Source organism: Micromesistius poutassou (genome assembly GCF_964030765.1).
Source record: "Micromesistius poutassou genome assembly, chromosome: 5".
Lineage (NCBI taxonomy): Eukaryota > Metazoa > Chordata > Actinopteri > Gadiformes > Gadidae > Micromesistius > Micromesistius poutassou.
The window spans coordinates 15,196,683-15,216,679 of record NC_140275.1 but is presented as its reverse complement, the minus strand read 5'-3'; the positions used below and the strand labels follow the sequence as shown (position 1 = coordinate 15,216,679).

The 19,997-nt window shown below is 40.0% G+C and overlaps 2 protein-coding genes across 2 annotated transcripts; one reads left to right on the top strand and one right to left on the bottom strand.

Moving 5' to 3' along the window:
• Positions 1-387: 387 nt before the first annotated feature.
• cdo1 (cysteine dioxygenase, type I) lies at positions 388-5,080 on the top strand. The gene is made up of 5 exons (XM_084468447.1): positions 388-630; positions 2,179-2,256; positions 2,523-2,680; positions 3,034-3,203; positions 4,067-5,080. The coding sequence occupies exons 1-5, from the start codon at positions 461-463 to the stop codon at positions 4,094-4,096; spliced, it is 606 nt and encodes a 201-aa protein (XP_084324573.1). The 5' UTR covers positions 388-460; the 3' UTR covers positions 4,097-5,080.
• cep78 (centrosomal protein 78) lies at positions 4,625-19,388 on the bottom strand. The gene is made up of 16 exons (XM_084468446.1): positions 19,340-19,388; positions 18,379-18,646; positions 18,103-18,278; positions 17,918-17,990; positions 17,729-17,832; positions 17,429-17,603; positions 17,214-17,327; positions 16,965-17,029; positions 16,717-16,822; positions 16,151-16,268; positions 15,883-15,925; positions 15,623-15,775; positions 12,824-12,901; positions 12,301-12,488; positions 9,138-9,312; positions 4,625-8,918 (listed from the first exon to the last, which is right to left on the bottom strand). Exons 2-16 carry the CDS (start codon positions 18,638-18,640, stop codon positions 8,274-8,276), a joined length of 2,475 nt encoding a protein of 824 aa, XP_084324572.1. The 5' UTR covers positions 18,641-18,646; positions 19,340-19,388; the 3' UTR covers positions 4,625-8,273.
• Positions 19,389-19,997: the final 609 nt, after the last annotated feature.

Below are 19,997 nucleotides of genomic sequence, written 5' to 3'. Positions count from 1 at the left end.
TGCGCCAGACTCTTCAATGAGCGCTGTATGAAAATAGCTTGAACTGGAGGAAAGCCTAAGAACAATTGTTGGAGGAATTCCAAAGAAAAGGCGAGATTGTGTTAGTGACAACGTGGTAGAAAGGGGCATAGGATTAGTCCAAGTTTTGAATGAGTCCAATGTTCAGATGCATCGATAACACATCACATCAACAACATAAATAAAATGAATAAACAACCCATATAAAGCATACGAAAATATTCCATAAATTGTTATTCCCTGACTCTTACGATAAATTAAACCGAAAAAAATATTTTTTTGTGGGTGTTCACCGTTTTCTATAATGGTACGTTCCACCACAACTTCACCCCCTAAATTGGAGGAGCGGTATAAAAAGTATACTAGAGCTGGAAACTTAGTTAGAAGAACATCTTAGCTTTGTGCGGACACGTAGAGGAAATCATTACACAAAGGAGCAACCATGGAGCGGACCGAGGTGACGAAGGCAGAATCTCTTGAGGACCTGATTAAGATCCTGCATAGAATGTTTGAAAGTGACACTATTAATGTGGAAGAGGTGCAGAGTGTGATGGAATCATATCAGTCCAAGCCGCAGGAATGGATGAAGTATGCCAAATTCGACCAGTATAGGTAAACACACTCTATCAAGACAATGCGTATTCTCTATTCGTGTAGCCTAGGTCCACGGTTATATGTCTTAGCCATATGCTTATAAATATTTTTAATGGTGGAACGATTTTAAATTACCGTATGCCTTTTTGTGGATTTCTCTGCAGATTAGATCTAATGTTTGACATCATATTGAGCTGTTTTTGTAATTCATTGTGTCATATCCACAACCGTGCGAAATTATTCAAATTAAACACCCCGAAAGGCAATCGTTGCTCATTCATTTCGGCACATGTAGGAGGTTACATGGGATTCTTTTGTTCTCTTTTTCCATCTCATGTTTACCAGCATTTAGGCTATAGCACATGGCACGCACTATGGACAGTATAGCATATTAAAGATAGTAATAACGCTTTTTGAATTAAATAAGAAATGCTTGTTTGTAACCGGGAGCATTGTTAACAACATGCCGAATTGTTAATGAAAACAACTATTCAAAAAGGTTCCCCAAAAATACGTATAATTTCGTATTTTGGACACCCTGGTCCTGTTTTTAACTGCTATTCAATTGCACGACTGTTTTGTTTTTGTTTTTAGTTTTTTGAGGCAAGTGGGGGTGGGTTTGTGGGCCGTCCAATCAGCAATTAGAAAGGGACACACACCCGTTAGTTTTGGCTGTGAGGCGAGCTGTCCCTGTGCCTCATGAGTCATGACGTAGGCCTATTTCGAGCAGGGGACATCAGCTGCCCACCAAAATATTTGGCCACCAACTTGCACCACGCATTTCAAAGGGAACGAGACTCCACACTTATACAGCAAGCGCAGAAAATAACATAGCCTACTCGTCCAGCCCTTTACAACCAGAGTAGGCTACACTTGTCTCTAATAGATTGTGTTGGCCTACTTGTAATAAACGAGATTGAATAGGCCCCGGTAGGGAATAGTCAGCTGGGTCCGTTCCATTTATGTAAGGCAGTGCGCTAGTATAGTCACCACTACTCCAGTAAATACATTGATCGTGTTGGTGCTGCGACGGACATGAATAAAACCAGTAACATGAAGTTACTTTACCCTACTTTGGAAAATCCGTGAAGTCATAAAACCTATTTAAACTTGGGTAACGGGATATTTATTTATTTATATATATCGGAGAATGTCCTGAGTACAGTGTATGTGTGGAAGGCTTAGGTATACGACTGCAAGAGGACTGCAAAATAGCCTCACACCTCCACTCATTGAATTTGCTAATCGACTGGTTCATAGCCTATATAGCTTTATTGTTACAATAATCTTGAATAATGATTCAGAACCAATAATTCAATGATTGATTCTTGATTTAACTCAATGAAACAGAGTTGAGGACTTGATGCGTCAAGACTCAGATCACACAGGTCACAGATCTTCACCATATATTACTTTGAAGACGGCCACACTCTAATATAATTGAATCAAAATTAGAATTGAACTATTCACAGTAACTGTTTCATTTATTCTTTCTTTTTTTCCATTTCTTTACCATTCAAAAAGTGTATTCCGTTGTTCATTGATGTACATGTTTGTGTTTTGAAGGTACACAAGGCACCTTGTGGATGAAGGGAATGGGAAATTTAATCTGATGATTCTCTGCTGGGGCGAAGGGCATGGCAGGTAAAATTGTGATTCAAATATAAATATACATGCATATATATCCAGACAGCCATCAATACATCCAATGCTCTAACAGAAAATGAAATGAATCAGACTCATTTGAAAACATGACTTCTTGGCTTTTGCTGTAGTTGGGATTAGAAGTGACACAGCCAAGTTTGTTTTGCTTGCTCCTTAATATCAATGAGTAAAAAAATCCATCTGAACTTGTTGAACGCAGATTCTCCCACTGAATTGCGCGTCTGTGTTTTTTGCCCCTTTTGCAGTAGTATCCATGACCACACAGACTCCCACTGTTTCATGAAGCTGCTGCAGGGCCAGCTGAAAGAGACTCTGTTTGAGTGGCCCAGTGCTAAAACCAAAGGAGACATGGTCCAGAAATCACAGAGAGTCCTGCAAGAGAACCAGGTTGCCTATATCAATGGTGAGCAAACAAATCCGGTTCTTTATGGCCAGTATTATCCTATCCTATCTATCAATGAATCACTGCACTGTTCTGCACTCATTTAACCTTTACACAATGTATGTCGAGGGGTTGAGGTTGAGGTCTCAGTCCTGAGGTTCTGTTGACTCTGGGGGATTTGGGGAAACCCTGGCCCGTCCTTCATCCTGCATCTTACAGATCACTGACAGCTTAATGATTTGCATTCCCATGGCCTACCATGTCCTAATGTAAAGGGTGTGTGTGTGTGTGTGTGTGTGTGTGTGTGTGTGTGTGTGTGTGTGTGTGTGTGTGTGTGTGTGTGTGTGTGTGCGTGTGTGCGTGTATTCATGTAGACTCCCTGGGCTTGCACCGTGTGGAAAACGGCAGCCATACGGAGTGTGCTGCCAGCCTGCACCTGTACAGCCCGCCGTTCCAGGTCTGCCAGACCTTTGACCAGAGAACGGGACACAAGAACACAGTCAAGATGACCTTCTGCAGCAAGTTTGGGCAAAAGACCCCATTTGTAAGGAAACGTTGTATTGTACTAGTTCACTTGGAATGTGTGAAAAGCACAGAGGACTCATCTTACACCGCTGTAGGGGTTAAGGAAGTCCTTGATTTTTAAACTGGGGGGCGCTTTTAAAATCGGATGGAATTGTTTGTTTGAAAATTAGGGAAATGAATAGCCCAAATGTGCTAATGCTAGAATGTGCTATAGTAAGCTGGTTGTGGTTTTTCTAGTTTTTCCACTCAAATTAAATGCTGCTTAACAAGCATTTCAGTTGCAACCCTTGACGACTGTAGGGCTTTTCCACTGAGTTTTATTGGTTCGAATTTCTTATACAGAAAGTCTGTTTTCCGTTAAAGCCATATGTTAAATACCACGTAGGGTTATTATCACATGCAAATTATTCCACGCTTTCTGTTTGAACAAATCTTAATGCTGACTGCAGTGGAATATGCCACACACTATGTAGTCAAAGCTAAAAAGTAAAAAATATGGGACAAACATGTACAAAACATGTATTAGCTTGTATGAAGAAAATTGACATCAGATATATTGTCTTTTTCTTCTTGCTTTGGCCACCTTGCCAAAAAGTGAGCTTATCTGACATCTAGCAAGTATACCTTGACCACCCAGCTCATTAGCTAATACATCGCATTACAACACAGCTTGTGCGTGGACAGATAAGATAACAAGGGAACATCAACCAAATAAGATTGCCTAACCACACGATGAACGCCTCCCTCTTCACTAACAACATCTATCAGTTTGAATATCATGATAATCTATACATATCCATGATAAAGATTTCATTGGGTCAATAAATTCAGTGTTGGTTTGATTTTACTGACTAACGTTGGATTTTCTCCTATTTCTTCTAGGAAACTACAATTTCACAAGAGAACAACTAACGCTTCACAGATCAGAGGTGTTGGCGGAGATGAACACCACACCAACAGTTCAATTCACAGTTTTCAGAGGAAGTTCAAAAATTCAGACAAGCAGAGGATGTGAAATATGAACCTTCAGTGACTGAGGTGACCCATTGGAAATTGGCGGTGGGGCAACCTCAAAAGGACAGGCTAGTAATTATAATGGTGTAGCCCCTGCCCAGAGCGAGCTTGGCAAATACTGATGAGCACAGGACAAAACACATGAATAGGCTCGGCCATGGATTGAATCTGCCCTTTGTTTGCTAGGCCTGAGGTGGCCGCTTTTCAATAACAACATTCCTGTGCGTCCATGTCGTGTGTGTCCACAATGTTGTACTGCCATGGTCCCTAGCTGAAGAGTGGCACTTTTAGCATCGAGGAGGTAACAAATAACTGAAGTATTTCTAGTATTTAATGACCACTTCTTGAATTGGAAAACATCCTGCAGTCACCAGTGTGTCATAGGCGATGTAGCACCTTTTTTAGATGTATATATTGGCGAACCACTCAAACTCCCCCCCTCCCCTAACACTCTTTCCAAAGTTGTGATTACATGTACATTGATCTTGTTTTACAGTCTGAATAAAATAATTTGTAAGTGTCTTTACATTTGGCTGAAGCTAAAGCTTGATAGATACTGTGTTTTAAAAATACTTGTAATTTATTTGCAGTATATCCAAGGCTAATATAGAGAGCACTCTTAAGTGATATCAAGAGGAAAAGAAAATATGAAGAGGCTCAATGGGTGAAGGAAAGTTTTGTACGATAATGTTCAACGTGTTTTAGAACTACCCTTTTCTCAGGATTTTGGACTCTTAAATTGTAGTTGTATTTATAAACATATTTTCTTCGCTTTGCATTGTATTGTTTTATAGCATATGTCAGTTACATGCATGACTAAGATGAAATGAATGATATAAAAAATACTGTTAGCAATTAAACTCTCTATTCTCTATCACAAAATATGACTTGCTGTTTTCTTTATTACTAATTTTCTAATGAAAAAAGCCCCAAACCTTCAAGCAGTTGTCAGGGGTGTTAAACTTAATTTACAAATTACTAGAGAAAATATTTTCCTCATAGAAATATTTGCTATGATTGTCATGGAGGACTCCCTTGAAAATGAGAATCAAGATACATGGGGGGTTATTCCTAATACATCATTTCCAACAAATAATTATATGAATCAACAGATCTTGGTATATCATCCTGTAAAATATGTTATTGCAATAAGGGGCTTGATATATGTCATATGAGATAATGGCTGTGTGTGTGTGTGTGTGTGCATCAAAAGCCTTGGGTTCAATGAATTTTGTGCGAATGTTTATCAACTTGATTTCACTGAAAGAGAAATTCTAACTTTGAGTGCTGCAAAGATGTAACTCTACATGTAAGGCTGCCCAATGCACACACTCCCATCCAAAGACCAGAATGAATCTGTAATACATATTATATCCACACACTCACATCCAAAGACCAGAAAAAATCTTTAATACATATTATATCCACACACTCACATCCAAAGACCAGAAAGAATCTTTAATACATATTATATCCACACACTTACATCCAAAGACCAGATTTAATCTTTGATACATATTATATCCACACACTCACATCCATAGACCAGATTGAATCTTAAATAAATTGAATTGCTTGCGTTATATTAATACAATTAAGTTCATTTAACATGAATAATACAACTGTGTTTAGCTTTTACTTGTAAAAGTGAAAATTAAACTCAACAATATTTAAATTAAATGGTTTAATTTAAGAATTGTCTTGTACTTGAAACTTTAAATTTTAAATGTACAAATTGCAGTTTATTCCACCCTTAAGATAGGATACATTTGGTATCTATATAACATATATATAATATATATGAAATATGTTTAATTCGACAGTTGGTGATCAGTAATAGGATGGCTCACTGCCATTGTTGCATAATCATATTGACCTAAAAGTTTACCTGAGAATTGAGTTGCTTCGTCATCTAATGATAAGAACTGGCACAGAGTTTCACCAAGTCAACACCATGTTAATATTCAGGGTTAGCAAACTGATACTTACGTCAATCCATCAGACCCAAATCTTTTACTGCACTATTTTATCAGTGGATATGCATGTGACTGTCTGCCTTTCAATGAACATTACAAGTGGTATTTCCTGACGCCTAATCTTTTGATAATAATAATGAGTATAATTATAAATACGCCAATAACTGACCAATAACAAAAAAGCAATAAAGCAATAAAGTGATGACAGGAATTCAGAGTCTGAGATGATTATTATAAATAAAGTATTTAAGTGATAATTAATGTGGACTGTGTCAAAATATGGCGTTTTTCTGAACATATTTAAACTTTTCGACGAATGCCAAGGTTATTTTTCTAAACAGGTCCATCGAACCTAGAAGATTGGCGTGCCACAAAGGTATGATTCTCAGACACACCATCATATCTTCAAGGCAGATAATGACCACACCCATGCATCTATTTATAATCATTTATTTGTTCTGTTTGTGACAAGACTGAACTAATGTTTAGTCAAAATGTATAAATAATGAACATTCAATGATATTCCATAATCAATGGTACACCAAAGTGAAGGTATAACTACAACTACACTTCTTTAACTAAAAAATGTATATTCATATGCAGTCTGTACTGTCTGACACAATATGCTGTATGTAGGGCTTGATAACAAATTAAAACAATAACAGTTATCTGTTATTGTTTTATTGTTAACATACAACATAATGGTCTGTGTTTCACTGTACGTTTTAAATTGTACTATGGATGGACCCTCTATGGAAGTAATTTAGACTGATAAGATGCCTTATAAACATTACTCATCTTGTAGATAAGACTGTTGTGTTCAATAGGCCTAACAGCTAGTTCCAGAACTAACAAGTCAACTAAACTGTGTATTGATCATATTTGCCATGCAGACATTGTGTGAAGAAATGCGAAAAGGGCCAAAAGGTCACAGGAAATTATATCACGGTTTGACACCATTTCAAAATCTTCCAGCACCACTCCCAGTACCACTTTTTTCCATCATAATTCTATGATTCTGTTCCTCATTCCTCACTAGGGAAGGGTGGAAATGATGTGCATTCTCTAACATCACAGCTTGTCCAAGGACTGTCTCGCCAACTAAAACTAACACGAGTTTTTTTCCCTTAGTTTGTGTAACCCTGAGAGTCCTACCAAGCCCCCAGGGTTAAACAGGGTGAACCCTGTGTAGGACTCAGGGTTACACAAACTAAGGGAACAAAGCTTGTGTGCATTTGTTCACCTGCACACTTCCTTGAGATTCCCCCCCCCCCCATTACCGAAAGCACCTAGTGCCCCACCACTGAGGAGTAACTCCTTCTTTTCTTTGGAGCTAACATTTGCAACAACCTTTGAAATGGTCAAGTCATATTTGTGAAAGCTATTTCATCAGCTAAATTGTATCTCGTCTTCTCCCCAAAGGGTGTTCATCCAGGGTTTTATCGTGCATGATGGCATTTTCTATTCCCCAGAGACAGCATGTCCAGCCAACAGAAATGACCTTTCAAATGTCTCAGTGGCTTAAGACTAGGGTACACGAGCTTAAGACACATTATAACCTGTAACATTGTTGAAAAAGCAAAGCCTATCAAGAGAAGGTAATGGCTATGATGATGACAAATGTGAAAACCCTTTTGAATTTAATGTCTGTGAATAAATCATTATGGGTGGTCCAAGGTTATAAAAAGGTACTTTCTCAATGTCAATGTGAAAGAACATGAAAACTACAAAGTAATCTGAATAGAGCACAATCGAGCCTTTGGGAAAAAAAAAAAACATTAAAGCCCCACCTAAATTCAACTGTAAAAACTTCCAGATCTAACAGAGCGGTAACAAAGAGCCCTTTTGTTAACGGAGATATAAAAGAAGTTCATACAAACCAACAGACCCTTTATATTCACCGCAGTACAGATATGATCAAGTTATCTTTTAGGTGGAATTTCAAGGACTGCAGTCTTTGTGTTCTCTCCTTATGAAAGTCTTCATCTCACACTCTAGGTCAGCAGAACACCACGATACCCTGTTTGTTTTGTGCCCAATCTTCCAAAGGGACTGACACAAGCCGTCACATATCTTTTAATATCTCCCTGGTTATCAGGTCAAAATGACCCATCTCCTGACCCTCCGCTGAGAACTCCCAAAGACTTAGTCTGTTCCCCAGACTCCAGCCGGGGACTTGATCGCCCCAGCAACACTCCCCGACCTGAAAACCCCGCTGGCACCCGCCTTCCCGCCCTGTTGCCCTTTGACCCTGTAAATAACCCTTCAGATTCCAATTTCTCACTTGTGATGTCACTGAGGCTGGACCTTTGGGACTGGTCACCATTGGACCTGCTGTGGAGAGACCCATCACTATGGAAAGGGCTGTAGTTGAGGCTATATCTATGGGAACCGTTACTAGGATGGGAGTGGCTGTTACTGTGGTGAGAGTTCTCATTGCTATGGTGACGGGAGGCTTCCTCACGCGAGCGGCTGACGTGGAAGCCTTTGTTGTCGCGGGAACTGCGGCTGTAGGATTTCCAGCTCCGGACACTGGCCTCGGACCCGGAGTCCTGTTGAGTGTCAGGTTTGGAGAACTGATCCGGCTCTTCTCCTCTGCCCTCCAGATCCACACTGGGGTCTATGGCAGGACCACTGGCCTGGCTAAGGCGACCGCCGGACAGAAACTCCCTGGGAGCGGCTGGGGGCCCTGGAGGGAAGGCTGGAGCGTGTTCTTCTGAGGGGACGGTCAGGGGAAAAGCTTCCTGTAGACAAGACAAAGATAAATATTTCCATTGCTTAGTTTTATTATGGAATTTTTTTATTTGCATGCAGAAAAGACTCTTCATTGCAAGATAAGGGAGATAAGGTGAGCAAAAACATTGACAATGACTTGACGCTGACTGAAGTTGGCTCAGTCTACTGACGGGAGTTATCTCGTCCTAGGTTGAGATAAAAAACACTAGGCAACAGCATTCACTTACCAAAGGTACAGCAGCATCAATCTTTGCCCCAAGACTGACAGCACATTTCAGACCACCTTTGGACACAGACAGATCCTCTTCCAGAGGCTGGCCCATTGTGGAGGAGAGCTGAGGTCTGCTCAGCAGGCCAAAGTCTGATTGGTCGATCCCAGCCACGGAAGCCAATTGGCCGAGACTAGCACAATGCGAAGAGAAATCAGGTTAAGGCATGTATCAGAATTGAACAGGCAAGACCGTGGCAAGACTTTATTTTCAATACTCCAAAAATGTATAAATAAATAAATAATCCCATGTAGCCCTAATCCTCTTCAGTCTACAGGACCCCCTCAAACACGCAAAAACTTGCTTACATCCGACTTCTTCAGTCATTGTGTGTTTCCCCTTCTGTATATCGCAAGGGACTCTCACTGAACTTGGTTCCTTAAAAGGTAGCCTGTGGAAGTTCTGACTGTATTCTCAGAATTCTGACTTTATTCTCAGATGAATATGTGGCCCTAATCCTCTTCTGTATGACTACCAGGAATCCACACATCATTGAAATTGTGTCTTCTGAGTCCATACTGGTCCAAGAACCAAGGACCACTCGTGGAGATCTTCAGAAAGACCTTGAAGAAGCAGGTACAGTTGTTTCAAAGAAAACAATTAGTAATGCACTAAACTGCCATGGCCTCTATGCACGCTCACCACGCAAGACACCACTGCTCAAGAAAAGGCACATGGAAGCGCGCTTAAAGTTTGCTGCACAACATTTGGACAAGCCAATGTTATACTGGGAAAATATAACCAAAATTGAACTCTTTGGCTGTCATAACATACACCATGTTTGGAGGAGAAATGGCACTGCACATCACCCTAAAAACACCATACCAACAGTGAAGTTTGGAGGTGGGAGCATCATGGTGTGGGGCTGTTTTTCAGCATTTGGCACTGGCAGACTTCATGTAATTGAAGGAAGGATGAATGGAGAAATGTACCGTGATATTCTTGATAAGAATCTGCTGCCATCCACCAGGATGCTGAAGATGAAACGAGGGTTGACATTTCAGCAAGAAAATGCTGGCTGTGTGCCAAACACACAGCCAAGGAAACTGTCAATTGGTTTCAGAGAAAGAAAATCCAGCTGTTAGACTGGCCCAGTCAATCACCCGACTTGAATCCAATTGAAGACCTCTGGAAAGAACTGAAGATCAGAGTTCATAGAAGATGGACCCCGGGACCTTCAAGATTTGAAGACAGTTTGTGTGGAAGAACGGGCAAAAATCCCAGCTGAGCAATGTGTGCGACTAGTTTCTTCATACAGGAGGCGTCTTGAAGCTGTCATTACCAACAAAGGCTTTTCTACTAAGTATTCTTTTCTTTCTAAGTATTAAATACATTTCAGCAAGTGTGTTCAATACTTTTTCCCTGTGTCCTTTCACTTTATTAAACACAACTTCATTTATGGACTTATTTGTTTTGATATCTTTGTATGTGTGGATTACTTGGGTTGTTACTGACATCTGGGGAAAATGTCATGCCGATAGCCCCATCGGAAATATCTTTACTGAGAAAAATGTTGACGCGTTCAATACTTATTTTCCCCTGCTGTATGTGTTACGACCCCGGCAGTAGTAACCAGTATACGACACAACACATCCAATACTACAGGCAGCTAGTCACGAATCCTCTCCACTAAATGGTTCTCGAAACCATGATCACAGAAATAGGCCTAGAAACCCCCATCAAGCTACTAAGGTAGCCAAAATATTCTCTCTCATCTCACCCATACAAAAACCAAAATGGAACCTGCTGCTAATCAAGAACTAAGGCAACAACAACCTTGGGGAGAACTAGCCTATGAAGTCAAGTTACACACCACCACTTGACAAACCCAAAAGCTGCACAAAATACAAGTTAACATCCTGGACACGTTACCACAACTGTCCCCCATACATCAATAACTAACTCACCTAACTTTACAAATCAATCACTGGTGAGCACAGTGAGCAAGCCTCCAAGTGCAAATGATCATCCAAGCATCTCCCTGGTCATCGACCCTGGCTCAAGGGAAGAGTACTCAAACAAGGATTGAGGTAAGATGACTAAGTTTATTATTAACACAAAGGCAAAGGAAACTCAAAGATGGTGTCTGGAACCATGCTGCTGGTCCTGGCTGCAGTGGGGAGAGCGCCACTGGTTGATTAGGAGGAGGATTAGTCTAAAGTCTGACTGAAGTCACCATGAATTTTTGGAAGATATTTTAGTTTAAGCCGTTTTAATGACTTACTGAAGTCATTCAGTAAGTCAAACAGAACACAAAACATGACTTAATTCCAGTAAGCTCTCGATGAAACAGTGCCTGTTCTCAGAAATAGGAAAGAAACCAGTTGGTTTCACTTTCATTCTGAGCTCTCCAGGCGGGATCCGGGAACACACAGGTCTTTATTTGTGGCTCCTGTTCCTTAGTTTCCAATAACTGGCCAAGGAGGGTTTACTGGAGGCCATTTGGACGGTCAGCTAGGGGAGCAGAACCAAGGGGATTCCTATCAGACAGTTGGTGGAGGCTCTTTTACCATGCTCTCTGAGAACACAAACACTTCATTTGAACCATCCTCAGACCTTGAATATACAAAACAACCAATCCCTCTCACTTGTACAATCACTTGTTGTTTTCCCTATCTATGTACAGTAGGGGTTATCATTTTGGGTGGGATTGCCCCAAAGGATAATATTGCAGCCCGTTTTCACAGATTACAGCTGCAGAGGTCTCACTCAATATTGGACCAATTTTTTGACCAAGGTTTTGCTTTAAGACCATGACTTCTAGACCATTATCATTGAATCTTTAAACAAACAACTCTAAACCTATAACTTTGTTATGTAAAATTGTCCATATTTAGGGACCGGGAGCGAACGTCCCTAGACTCCAAACTAGGCCCACCGTCCGTTGTCTCGACCGTATTTCATTATTTAGTTTGAGTGAAAAGTAAAAAGGGTAACCTTAGGGCTTTTTGTGTCCATGACTCAAACAACAAAAAGAAAACCCCGGCAACATCCGTACAAACCTTTTATTTTCGGAATAAGACTGCGACATGAAAATAAAAGGTTTTTTAGAAACCACCAAACATCTATCACCAGAACCAGAGCCATACAGCACAGTTTGTGGGCTTCTGAGACGGCTTACCCAGCCTCCTTCAGGAGATCCAGGAAGGCGTGGAACTTGGTGAAGGAGCTCTCAATGCTCTGGAGCACGGCCTCATCCTCCAGGGCCCTGGAACCAGCCAGGGCGGCGGGTCCAGACCCATCCCCCCCGGCCAGCGCCTCAGACAGGGTGTGATTGAGGCTGCGCAGGCGGGAGGTCTCTAGCTCGTGCTGAACACCACAGAGGAGGGGTGAAAGGGCCCAGGGAAAAGGTTGTTTTGAACACAGCTGTACATGGACAAACACACCCACACACACACCCACACACACAGATCTGGAAGGAGATCAGCTACTGAATGTTCTTTCCGTCGTTGGCCAGGCAGAAACATCAAATAAATGTCATGGGTTCCATTGTAGTTTGTCAGATGTTTTCACTTCCAGTTTCAGGAATGTTCATTTTAATTCAACATCAAAGCTTTTTTTATTCATTTTGTTATTTAGTATGGGCAACCATAGCACTCCTTGACTGTATTGACAAACTGTAGGTGGATGGGCATAATTAATACCTCTCTGAGCTGGGATTCAGCTCTTAGTCTGGCGCTGCGTTCCTCTGCTAAGCTCCTACGACACTGTTCTAGCTCCATCTGCAGGACACACACACACACATTAAAATAAATAACAGGGAAATGTGTTTTCCACATTCTTCTCGTCCTACGTACTCAGAAGTCTTCCTCACACATGGTTATGTGATCACAGAAGAATCCAGATCACAAAATCGTACTGAATGTTCTAGATCCGTGTTTTTTTTAAATGTTGTCTGCATAAGCGAGGTTACTGCAGGTGAAACCTGGGATTGTATTCTTGGAATAGTCACATTTTCATTAATCGAACATATCATATTGATTATTGAAAATAAATATATTATAAATCTTATTTTGTAACTCTAGTATGCATATTATTTCAAAAACAGTGTTGCTTTGTGCATTGATGATGTATTCCATTGTATGGTTTTCCATTGATGCTTTGTGCTCATTTGTGTTTGCTAAATAAACACAGTGGGACTCTGATGCAGTGATATTGTGTATAAAGGAGGCGCTGGCCCTCTGCTCGGCTGCTGCATGTGTATTTATCAGTTTTTCACTGTTTGCATTTCAGGAGTCCTCGAAAGGCCCCAGTGACACTTTAGTGAAATACATAATGTCAAAGGTTGGGAACAACTGTTCTAGATCAGGGAAAATAAATAAATGTCAGTTCAGGGTGGACGGTACACCGCCCGATGTGACACTGTGTACTGTGGACTGTGCAATACCGTCATCACAGTGATAAATCAAAACAAATAAAGATAAAAGATAAAAGTCTGCTAAAAGCCCTAAATGTAAATGTAAATGTAAAATCAATATAAGCAGATTCAAATAAATAGGGAAGTTCATGTTATGCTGACAACGACTGGGCGCCCTTGAAGGCAAAACTGCTCGCAGTCCTGATAGGTATTCACCGCCCAGACGCACTGCCAGCCCCAGTGAACTAATCTAATGTTAAACCTCATGTTTAACATTATGTGCCGTTTGTGTGATAACTTCCCCGTTTAGCATTTCTAGCAATTGACATGTGATGTGATGTCATTTTTGGAGCTTTTGGCACACTTCTTCACACCTCTTGGAATATTGTACGCGATCAGGGGCTAAGCTATGGACGTGACCTTATAACAGGTCACTTCCATAGCTTATTATATATTATATATAAATAAAAAATAATATTCGCTAGAAATAGTAGGTATAGCCATCATTTGTGTTCAACTCACTCCCTCTCGAGTGAATTGGGGAGATTGGGCGATTAAATGACATCCATTATGTTTCATTATTAGACAAAGATACAGCTGTGGGAGCTACCAAACACTGATTTTGAGAAAATGGATGTCAATTGCTCACTAATAACCACATTTTTGGAACATGCGTACACACCGCAAGAGGGGATGATATATAAGTCAGGGCTGATATACACCTCGACATAGACAATGTCAACAATTAACCTGGGGCCTTAGCAAACAAAACAAAAAAGTCCAGTTTTTTACTCAAAACATTACTGCCATCTTGTGTTCTATATTATTCACTTCACAAATGATCATTCCTTATACAACAAACAACATCATCATACATCATGTAACACATTTATAATATGTAAACTCTATAACCGTGTCTTACTACATAAAGTACTGTATCAATGAACTAAAGAAACACAAAGTTCTAGTTTATTTAATAGGACTTTACCTTAATAATAACTACATTCAACCACATAAACCTCATTAATTTCCCTTGACCCAAAAACTTCAATTTAGTTTTGTGCTGCTATTGTTTTAATTGCATGTTCCCTTGACTTACTAAAATGTTGACAGGCTGATGTTCCTGGAAAATAGGTTCAATGGCTAGTTCCGTCAAGTTAGTTTAAGTGTTATACTGCTTATTTTAGTTTTGTTGTATACTGTTTTTTCAAGATCTCAAGATTTGAAGATCTTTTTTTTTTCTTTATAATAAATAAATGCTGGAGATTTGATAGGGATATATACCATGGACTTATTATACTATCAAAATATTCAATGTATTTACACAGAGGTACAGGACAGGCTACTTCTCCCCAAAACATATTTTAAAAACACTTTTTTAACAAGTTACTCATAACCAACTATTTAACTAACTAACTAACTAACTTCTACTTATATATTATAAGTAGTTCTGTTATGTATCCTGCGGGGACTGGATTTTCCTTGAGATTGTGTAAAAACAGAAGGTATTATGGGCTTCAAAGTCTCTGAAGCATTGACGGCCTATTATCAGAAGATTTGTGGCACGGCCGGAGAGAGGCAGATCGTTTCTGATCCAGATGTAAAGAAAATCGGGCAGATGTGAAATCACACCTGGAGAACAGACAGCTCTAAGATTGCAATTTTCATCATTACAGTTTGTTTAACATGAATTTTTGGTGTTACATTTTTGAAAACATACATCGATTATTAATAATTCTAAATATTATTTATTTATTTATTTTCTTCTGCTATACATGCTTTTTTTATTTTACCCTGACTCTATCCTTAAACCGAACCTTAACCCTAAAACAAAACCTATCCCAAAACCTAAAACCTAACCATAACCAAAAAGTATAATTACATGAATTAAATAAAATCATATACATATATACATTTATATAAGTCAAGATGGATCCAGTTTGATCACTCACCATGCCTAAACACTGACCTTTTAGTAACTTTCACTTTTTCGCAACATTTTCGGAATCATTTCCAAACAATTCAAATGATCTTAGTGTATTTTTCTCTGGACATTCATTCATTACAAAGTGATTTCCTGACTCACCTGTACACGCTGGTACTGTTGCTTAGTAACCTTGTTGTGAAGGTCAACAGGAGAGGGACTCTTCTTCACACTAACCACCACTACTTCTTCTTCTTCTTCCTCGGCGTCCTCCTCCTCTGAAGAATCTATGGTTACTTTCACTGTGGCTGCACCCTAGAGAAGACCAAAAACCTCACAGTAAGGGACCACAGTAGAGTTATAATATACAGTATTAACCCATTTACCAGTCACAAAGCAAGAGTGCAATAAGTGGATAAAACCTGAAAGCCGTGCTCCGCCACAGCAATACCGGTGGACAGGCACCTGGAGCAAAAACAGAGATTCAAAAGACTGGGATTCAAAATGACATTTTATTATACAACTCGCCACTCTGATCTACTTGAATACACATTGAATCAACAATAAACTAAAAAGACAATATTATTGTACATATTATTATGTAAGCATTTATCAAGGCCCCATTGACATGGACCAGCATCTGGCCAGTAAATCAAGTGTGTCAGCAGATAATTGGCTATGCCTGCTCACCGCTGGCGCTCGGCCCTAGCTGCAGTCCTCCACGGAACACAGGAGGGGCGGGAGCGATGCAGCTGTTGCTGGGATACGCCCGGACTCCACCTTCCTGCTGGGGCTCCTCCACGAGGGGCTGCACCAGAAGAGAACCCACATCCATCAATCAACAGGACAGTACCAAGAACGAGGTACAGAGAAGCTGGGTTCAAAGGGTTACAGGAAATATATGGAGTCGGAGCTCATGGGATTTTTTCCTGCCTGCAGGGGGCACGAGTGGGCCAACTAACACAACCGCTTGCCACCATACATATGCACATTAGAATGGATCAATGACAACTTTGGATGTCCATGTTTTTGTTAATATGTACATAAGGATGTGGTTCAACATCTCTCTTGAGGTTTTTGGCACGTGTAAAATTAGCACATTGCAAAAAAAGTATAACACCTAAAACAAACATTCAGAAATGATTTATTAACAATAAATTACTTGATAGTCTCAGAACATGGGAATTAGTAACCATTGAAATTCAATTAAAGCTTCTAATATTTATATTTTATTGGACATAAAAGTGAATAATTACCTATTCTAAATGTAGCTTTTCTTTTGGCTGCATTTTGCGGTCCTCTCCTCTTAGCACCCGGGGCCTTCTGTGACTCCTTGGAAACAGGGGGCTTTATCCAGTAATACTAAAACACCAAACAAGAAACACGTGGCAAAGAATGTACATGGATGAGTCAACCGCAAAACATATACACCAACACTGACGGTTACTATGATAGTGAGGATAATTGCTGTTTTTCAACTGCTATTCCATATTATTGCACCAACCTCTGAAGTCTGGCCATCACTGTTCTTCAAGACCTTTTCTATCGTGTTTTTTATGAGGACCTTATCTAAAGGAGGCAAGGTGAAAATAAACACACAAGAAAGAAATTGATCAGTACACAATTGTTTTTCTAAGATGGATAAGATTTTCTAAGATGCTATGACAACATGATCTAGGAACATGATGCTATGACAACATGATCATCTTTAAGGATGAAAAAAGCATGTGTGTTCTGTGTGGCTGCTCCTCACCAATAAGGGGGTTACTCCGAATGTCCAACACATTAAGAGTTGAGTTGGCTTTCAAAGCTTCCAGTAGACATTGAGCCCCCTGGTCAGACAGACCACACTTCTGGAGGTCAATGGCTGTTAGACGAAAAAAAAGCAAAAAAGGGGAAATGTATTACTCGCAGACGAACTGAGAGAGTGAAACATAACTCACCAAAAAATCCAGCACGATTCCTCACCTTTGACCCAAAGGTCTTCCCCTAGTTCATGCGCGAGGGCCGCGGCCCCCCGGTCTCCTATCAGAGAGTTACAGTTGAGTGTGATTCGTCGGAGTCCCCCCATCCCTTCAAACTCTGGCCGCCGGTACCTAAGGGACTCTGCCCAGGCTGTGCTGTGCCTCCACAACCCCTGGTGCTGCAACACACAGCAAACAGCAGCAGTGGACGAGAGGTATGATGATCAGGAATACTGATGGGAATTTGCTATCTATGAAATAGGCATTGATCTAAATATTTCTAACAAAATATAAAATGTCACACCTTGATGATGTTGGCCATGTGCTCTGCCCCTCTCCACGTGAGATTACAACCGGTAAAATCCACTGTCTTGATACATGTGGTGTACTTCACACTTTGGCAAATTACTAAAGAGAAGACAATTCGCACATCCATTAGCAGAACACTTACGTGTGTGTCCATAAAACAATATCTCAACATCAATATGCATACCTTCCAAACCCTCATCTGATATTGGGCAGTTGGCAAGTGATAGTTGTTCCAATGAAACACTTTTTGCCAAACCCTGGAATTGTTAAAAAATATGAATGCATTGGATTTAGATGAATATATTGATGAAGCAATAAAAATGGGTTGACATAAACACATCAACTTTTTCTTAGGACACTTTTACCTACCTTTGTCAAGCTATTAAGGTCCCTTTCCCTCAGTGGAAGGCCGTTAATGTGAAGACTCTTAAGGTTGTGAGAGGCTGTAACACATTCTTGCAGGGCTTTACACAGCTTAAACGTCATGTCTTTCGAGCGAATGGGTGGGATCTTCTTTCTGTTGCTAGATTTGTAGTATCGCCTATCTAATTTGGAGGAGTTGCATACGTTCAATTTCATTGAAAAATTCCTTTAATTGTCATTGTGTTTAAGGAATGATGCAAGATATTTTGTCTTCCACCCTACCTGTGTCTCCGGCACACAGCCCCACTTGGTATGTGCTGCTGATTGCAATGTGGTAGAGGTGCGTGTTGATGGATATAGACGAGAGTATGGGAGCCCAGTCCGTCAGCCTAACTCTGTCACCATTGAAATCCAACTGTCCTTTGAGCAGGTTTGTCATGACCGCAGGCAGAGGCAGCGTGTCCTGCCGTGCACAGGCATAACTATAGTAGGAAGCAAAGTCCTGGGCCCCCCGCCGACGAATATGCGCACTGTCTTGGACCATCTTAGACTTGGGGGGGGGGGGGAACAGAAGCATTGTCAATCTTTATTACATAACACCCGGTGAACAAAAAAAAACATGTTCATATACATTAGTTCACATGATAACTAGTAGCTGTGCATAGTAACGTTACTTTTTCTGTTTTGTATATACAAAATCGAAAAACTTTATTGCACATACAAAATCTTAATCTAAATACCAGTACAAATATAGTATTTACATTAAAAATAATAATATATATATAAAAAAACGAAATACTATATACCATAAATAGCATTGAGAATTGATACATAGAGCTACTACTTGACTAGCTTTACTATAAATATATATTCCATGTTGAAATCTAAATACTGCCAGTTCTATAGAGCTAGACAACTACTACTTTATCTGATGATACATTCATGATACGCAAGACCTTCATGATTGGTGCTAGCGGATATTTCCTCAGAATATGAATACAAAAAAAGGTTAGAGTCGTTATTATTGGCTTTAGCAGTTGACGTTTAGCATTAGCGTGCAACCAATGGAAACCAATCAGGAGATGGCGATATACTCTATCCAACATAGTGTAGTATGGTACTTTAAAAACATCGTTACCATCAATTGGACCCTAATAACCAAGTAACGTTGCAAACTAATAGACAAGTGTGCTACTTTCGCACATTATCTTCTCTTGTTTTCCCTAAAACGTCCACAACATACCTTTGTTGTTGTGTTGATAGCGTCTGCTCAAAAGTGGCGCTGTGGTCATGGATCCGAACCAGCCCCGCCCACTTCCCTTCGTCGGGTTGAGAAACAGACCCAGTGGACTTGTGCTGCCACCTAACATGCGGGAGTACTATTTCATAGATGGTTTGGTATTATCGGTCTTGTCAATATTTTGTTACCGATTATGAAAATTAAATTCAACAGAGCAACAGATCAGCTGGAATATAACAGTGCTAAATATTTATTACTAATATGCTATTTATCTAACTCACGTTGTATTTTATATATATATATATATATTTTTTTTTTTTTTTTTAATCTTATATTGCAATGCTTATTGACAATGCTTCGGTGGCACTGTCACTTTTTCATTTCACTGTAGGCCTATACTTGTATGCATGTGACAAATAAAACTCTTGAATCTTGTATTTGTGTTTCATTGAATGTAGGCCGTTTACACATGTTTTTAATTGCTTTGAAACACAATCAAACAATCAAACACAAGTCAATCATACAATCAAAAAATGCAAAATTGACAGACAGACAGATTAGTTAGATATAGGCCTATAGATATAAAGATAGAGAGACAGACAAACATACGGGCAGACAGACAGAAAGCCAAGAGCCAGCTCTGTAACAGTTATTGCCGCAG

What these genes read in the sequence shown, in the direction of transcription:
- cep78 (XM_084468446.1), bottom strand. Translation starts at nt 18,640, where the DNA reads ATGGTCCAAGACAGTGCGCATATTCGTCGGCGGGGGGCCCAGGACTTT. An exon ending in GATCTCCTGAAGGAGGCTGG is followed by an intron (nt 9,313 to 12,300) that starts GTAAGCCGTCTC and finishes GCATTGTGCTAG; the next exon opens with TCTCGGCCAATTGGCTTCCG. An exon ending in TTGATGCTGCTGTACCTTTG is followed by an intron (nt 8,919 to 9,137) that starts GTAAGTGAATGC and finishes TCTTGTCTACAG; the next exon opens with GAAGCTTTTCCCCTGACCGT.
- cdo1 (XM_084468447.1), top strand. Translation starts at nt 461, where the DNA reads ATGGAGCGGACCGAGGTGACGAAGGCAGAATCTCTTGAGGACCTGATT. An exon ending in TGGGGCGAAGGGCATGGCAG is followed by an intron (nt 2,257 to 2,522) that starts GTAAAATTGTGA and finishes CCCCTTTTGCAG; the next exon opens with TAGTATCCATGACCACACAG. An exon ending in TTGGGCAAAAGACCCCATTT is followed by an intron (nt 3,204 to 4,066) that starts GTAAGGAAACGT and finishes TATTTCTTCTAG; the next exon opens with GAAACTACAATTTCACAAGA.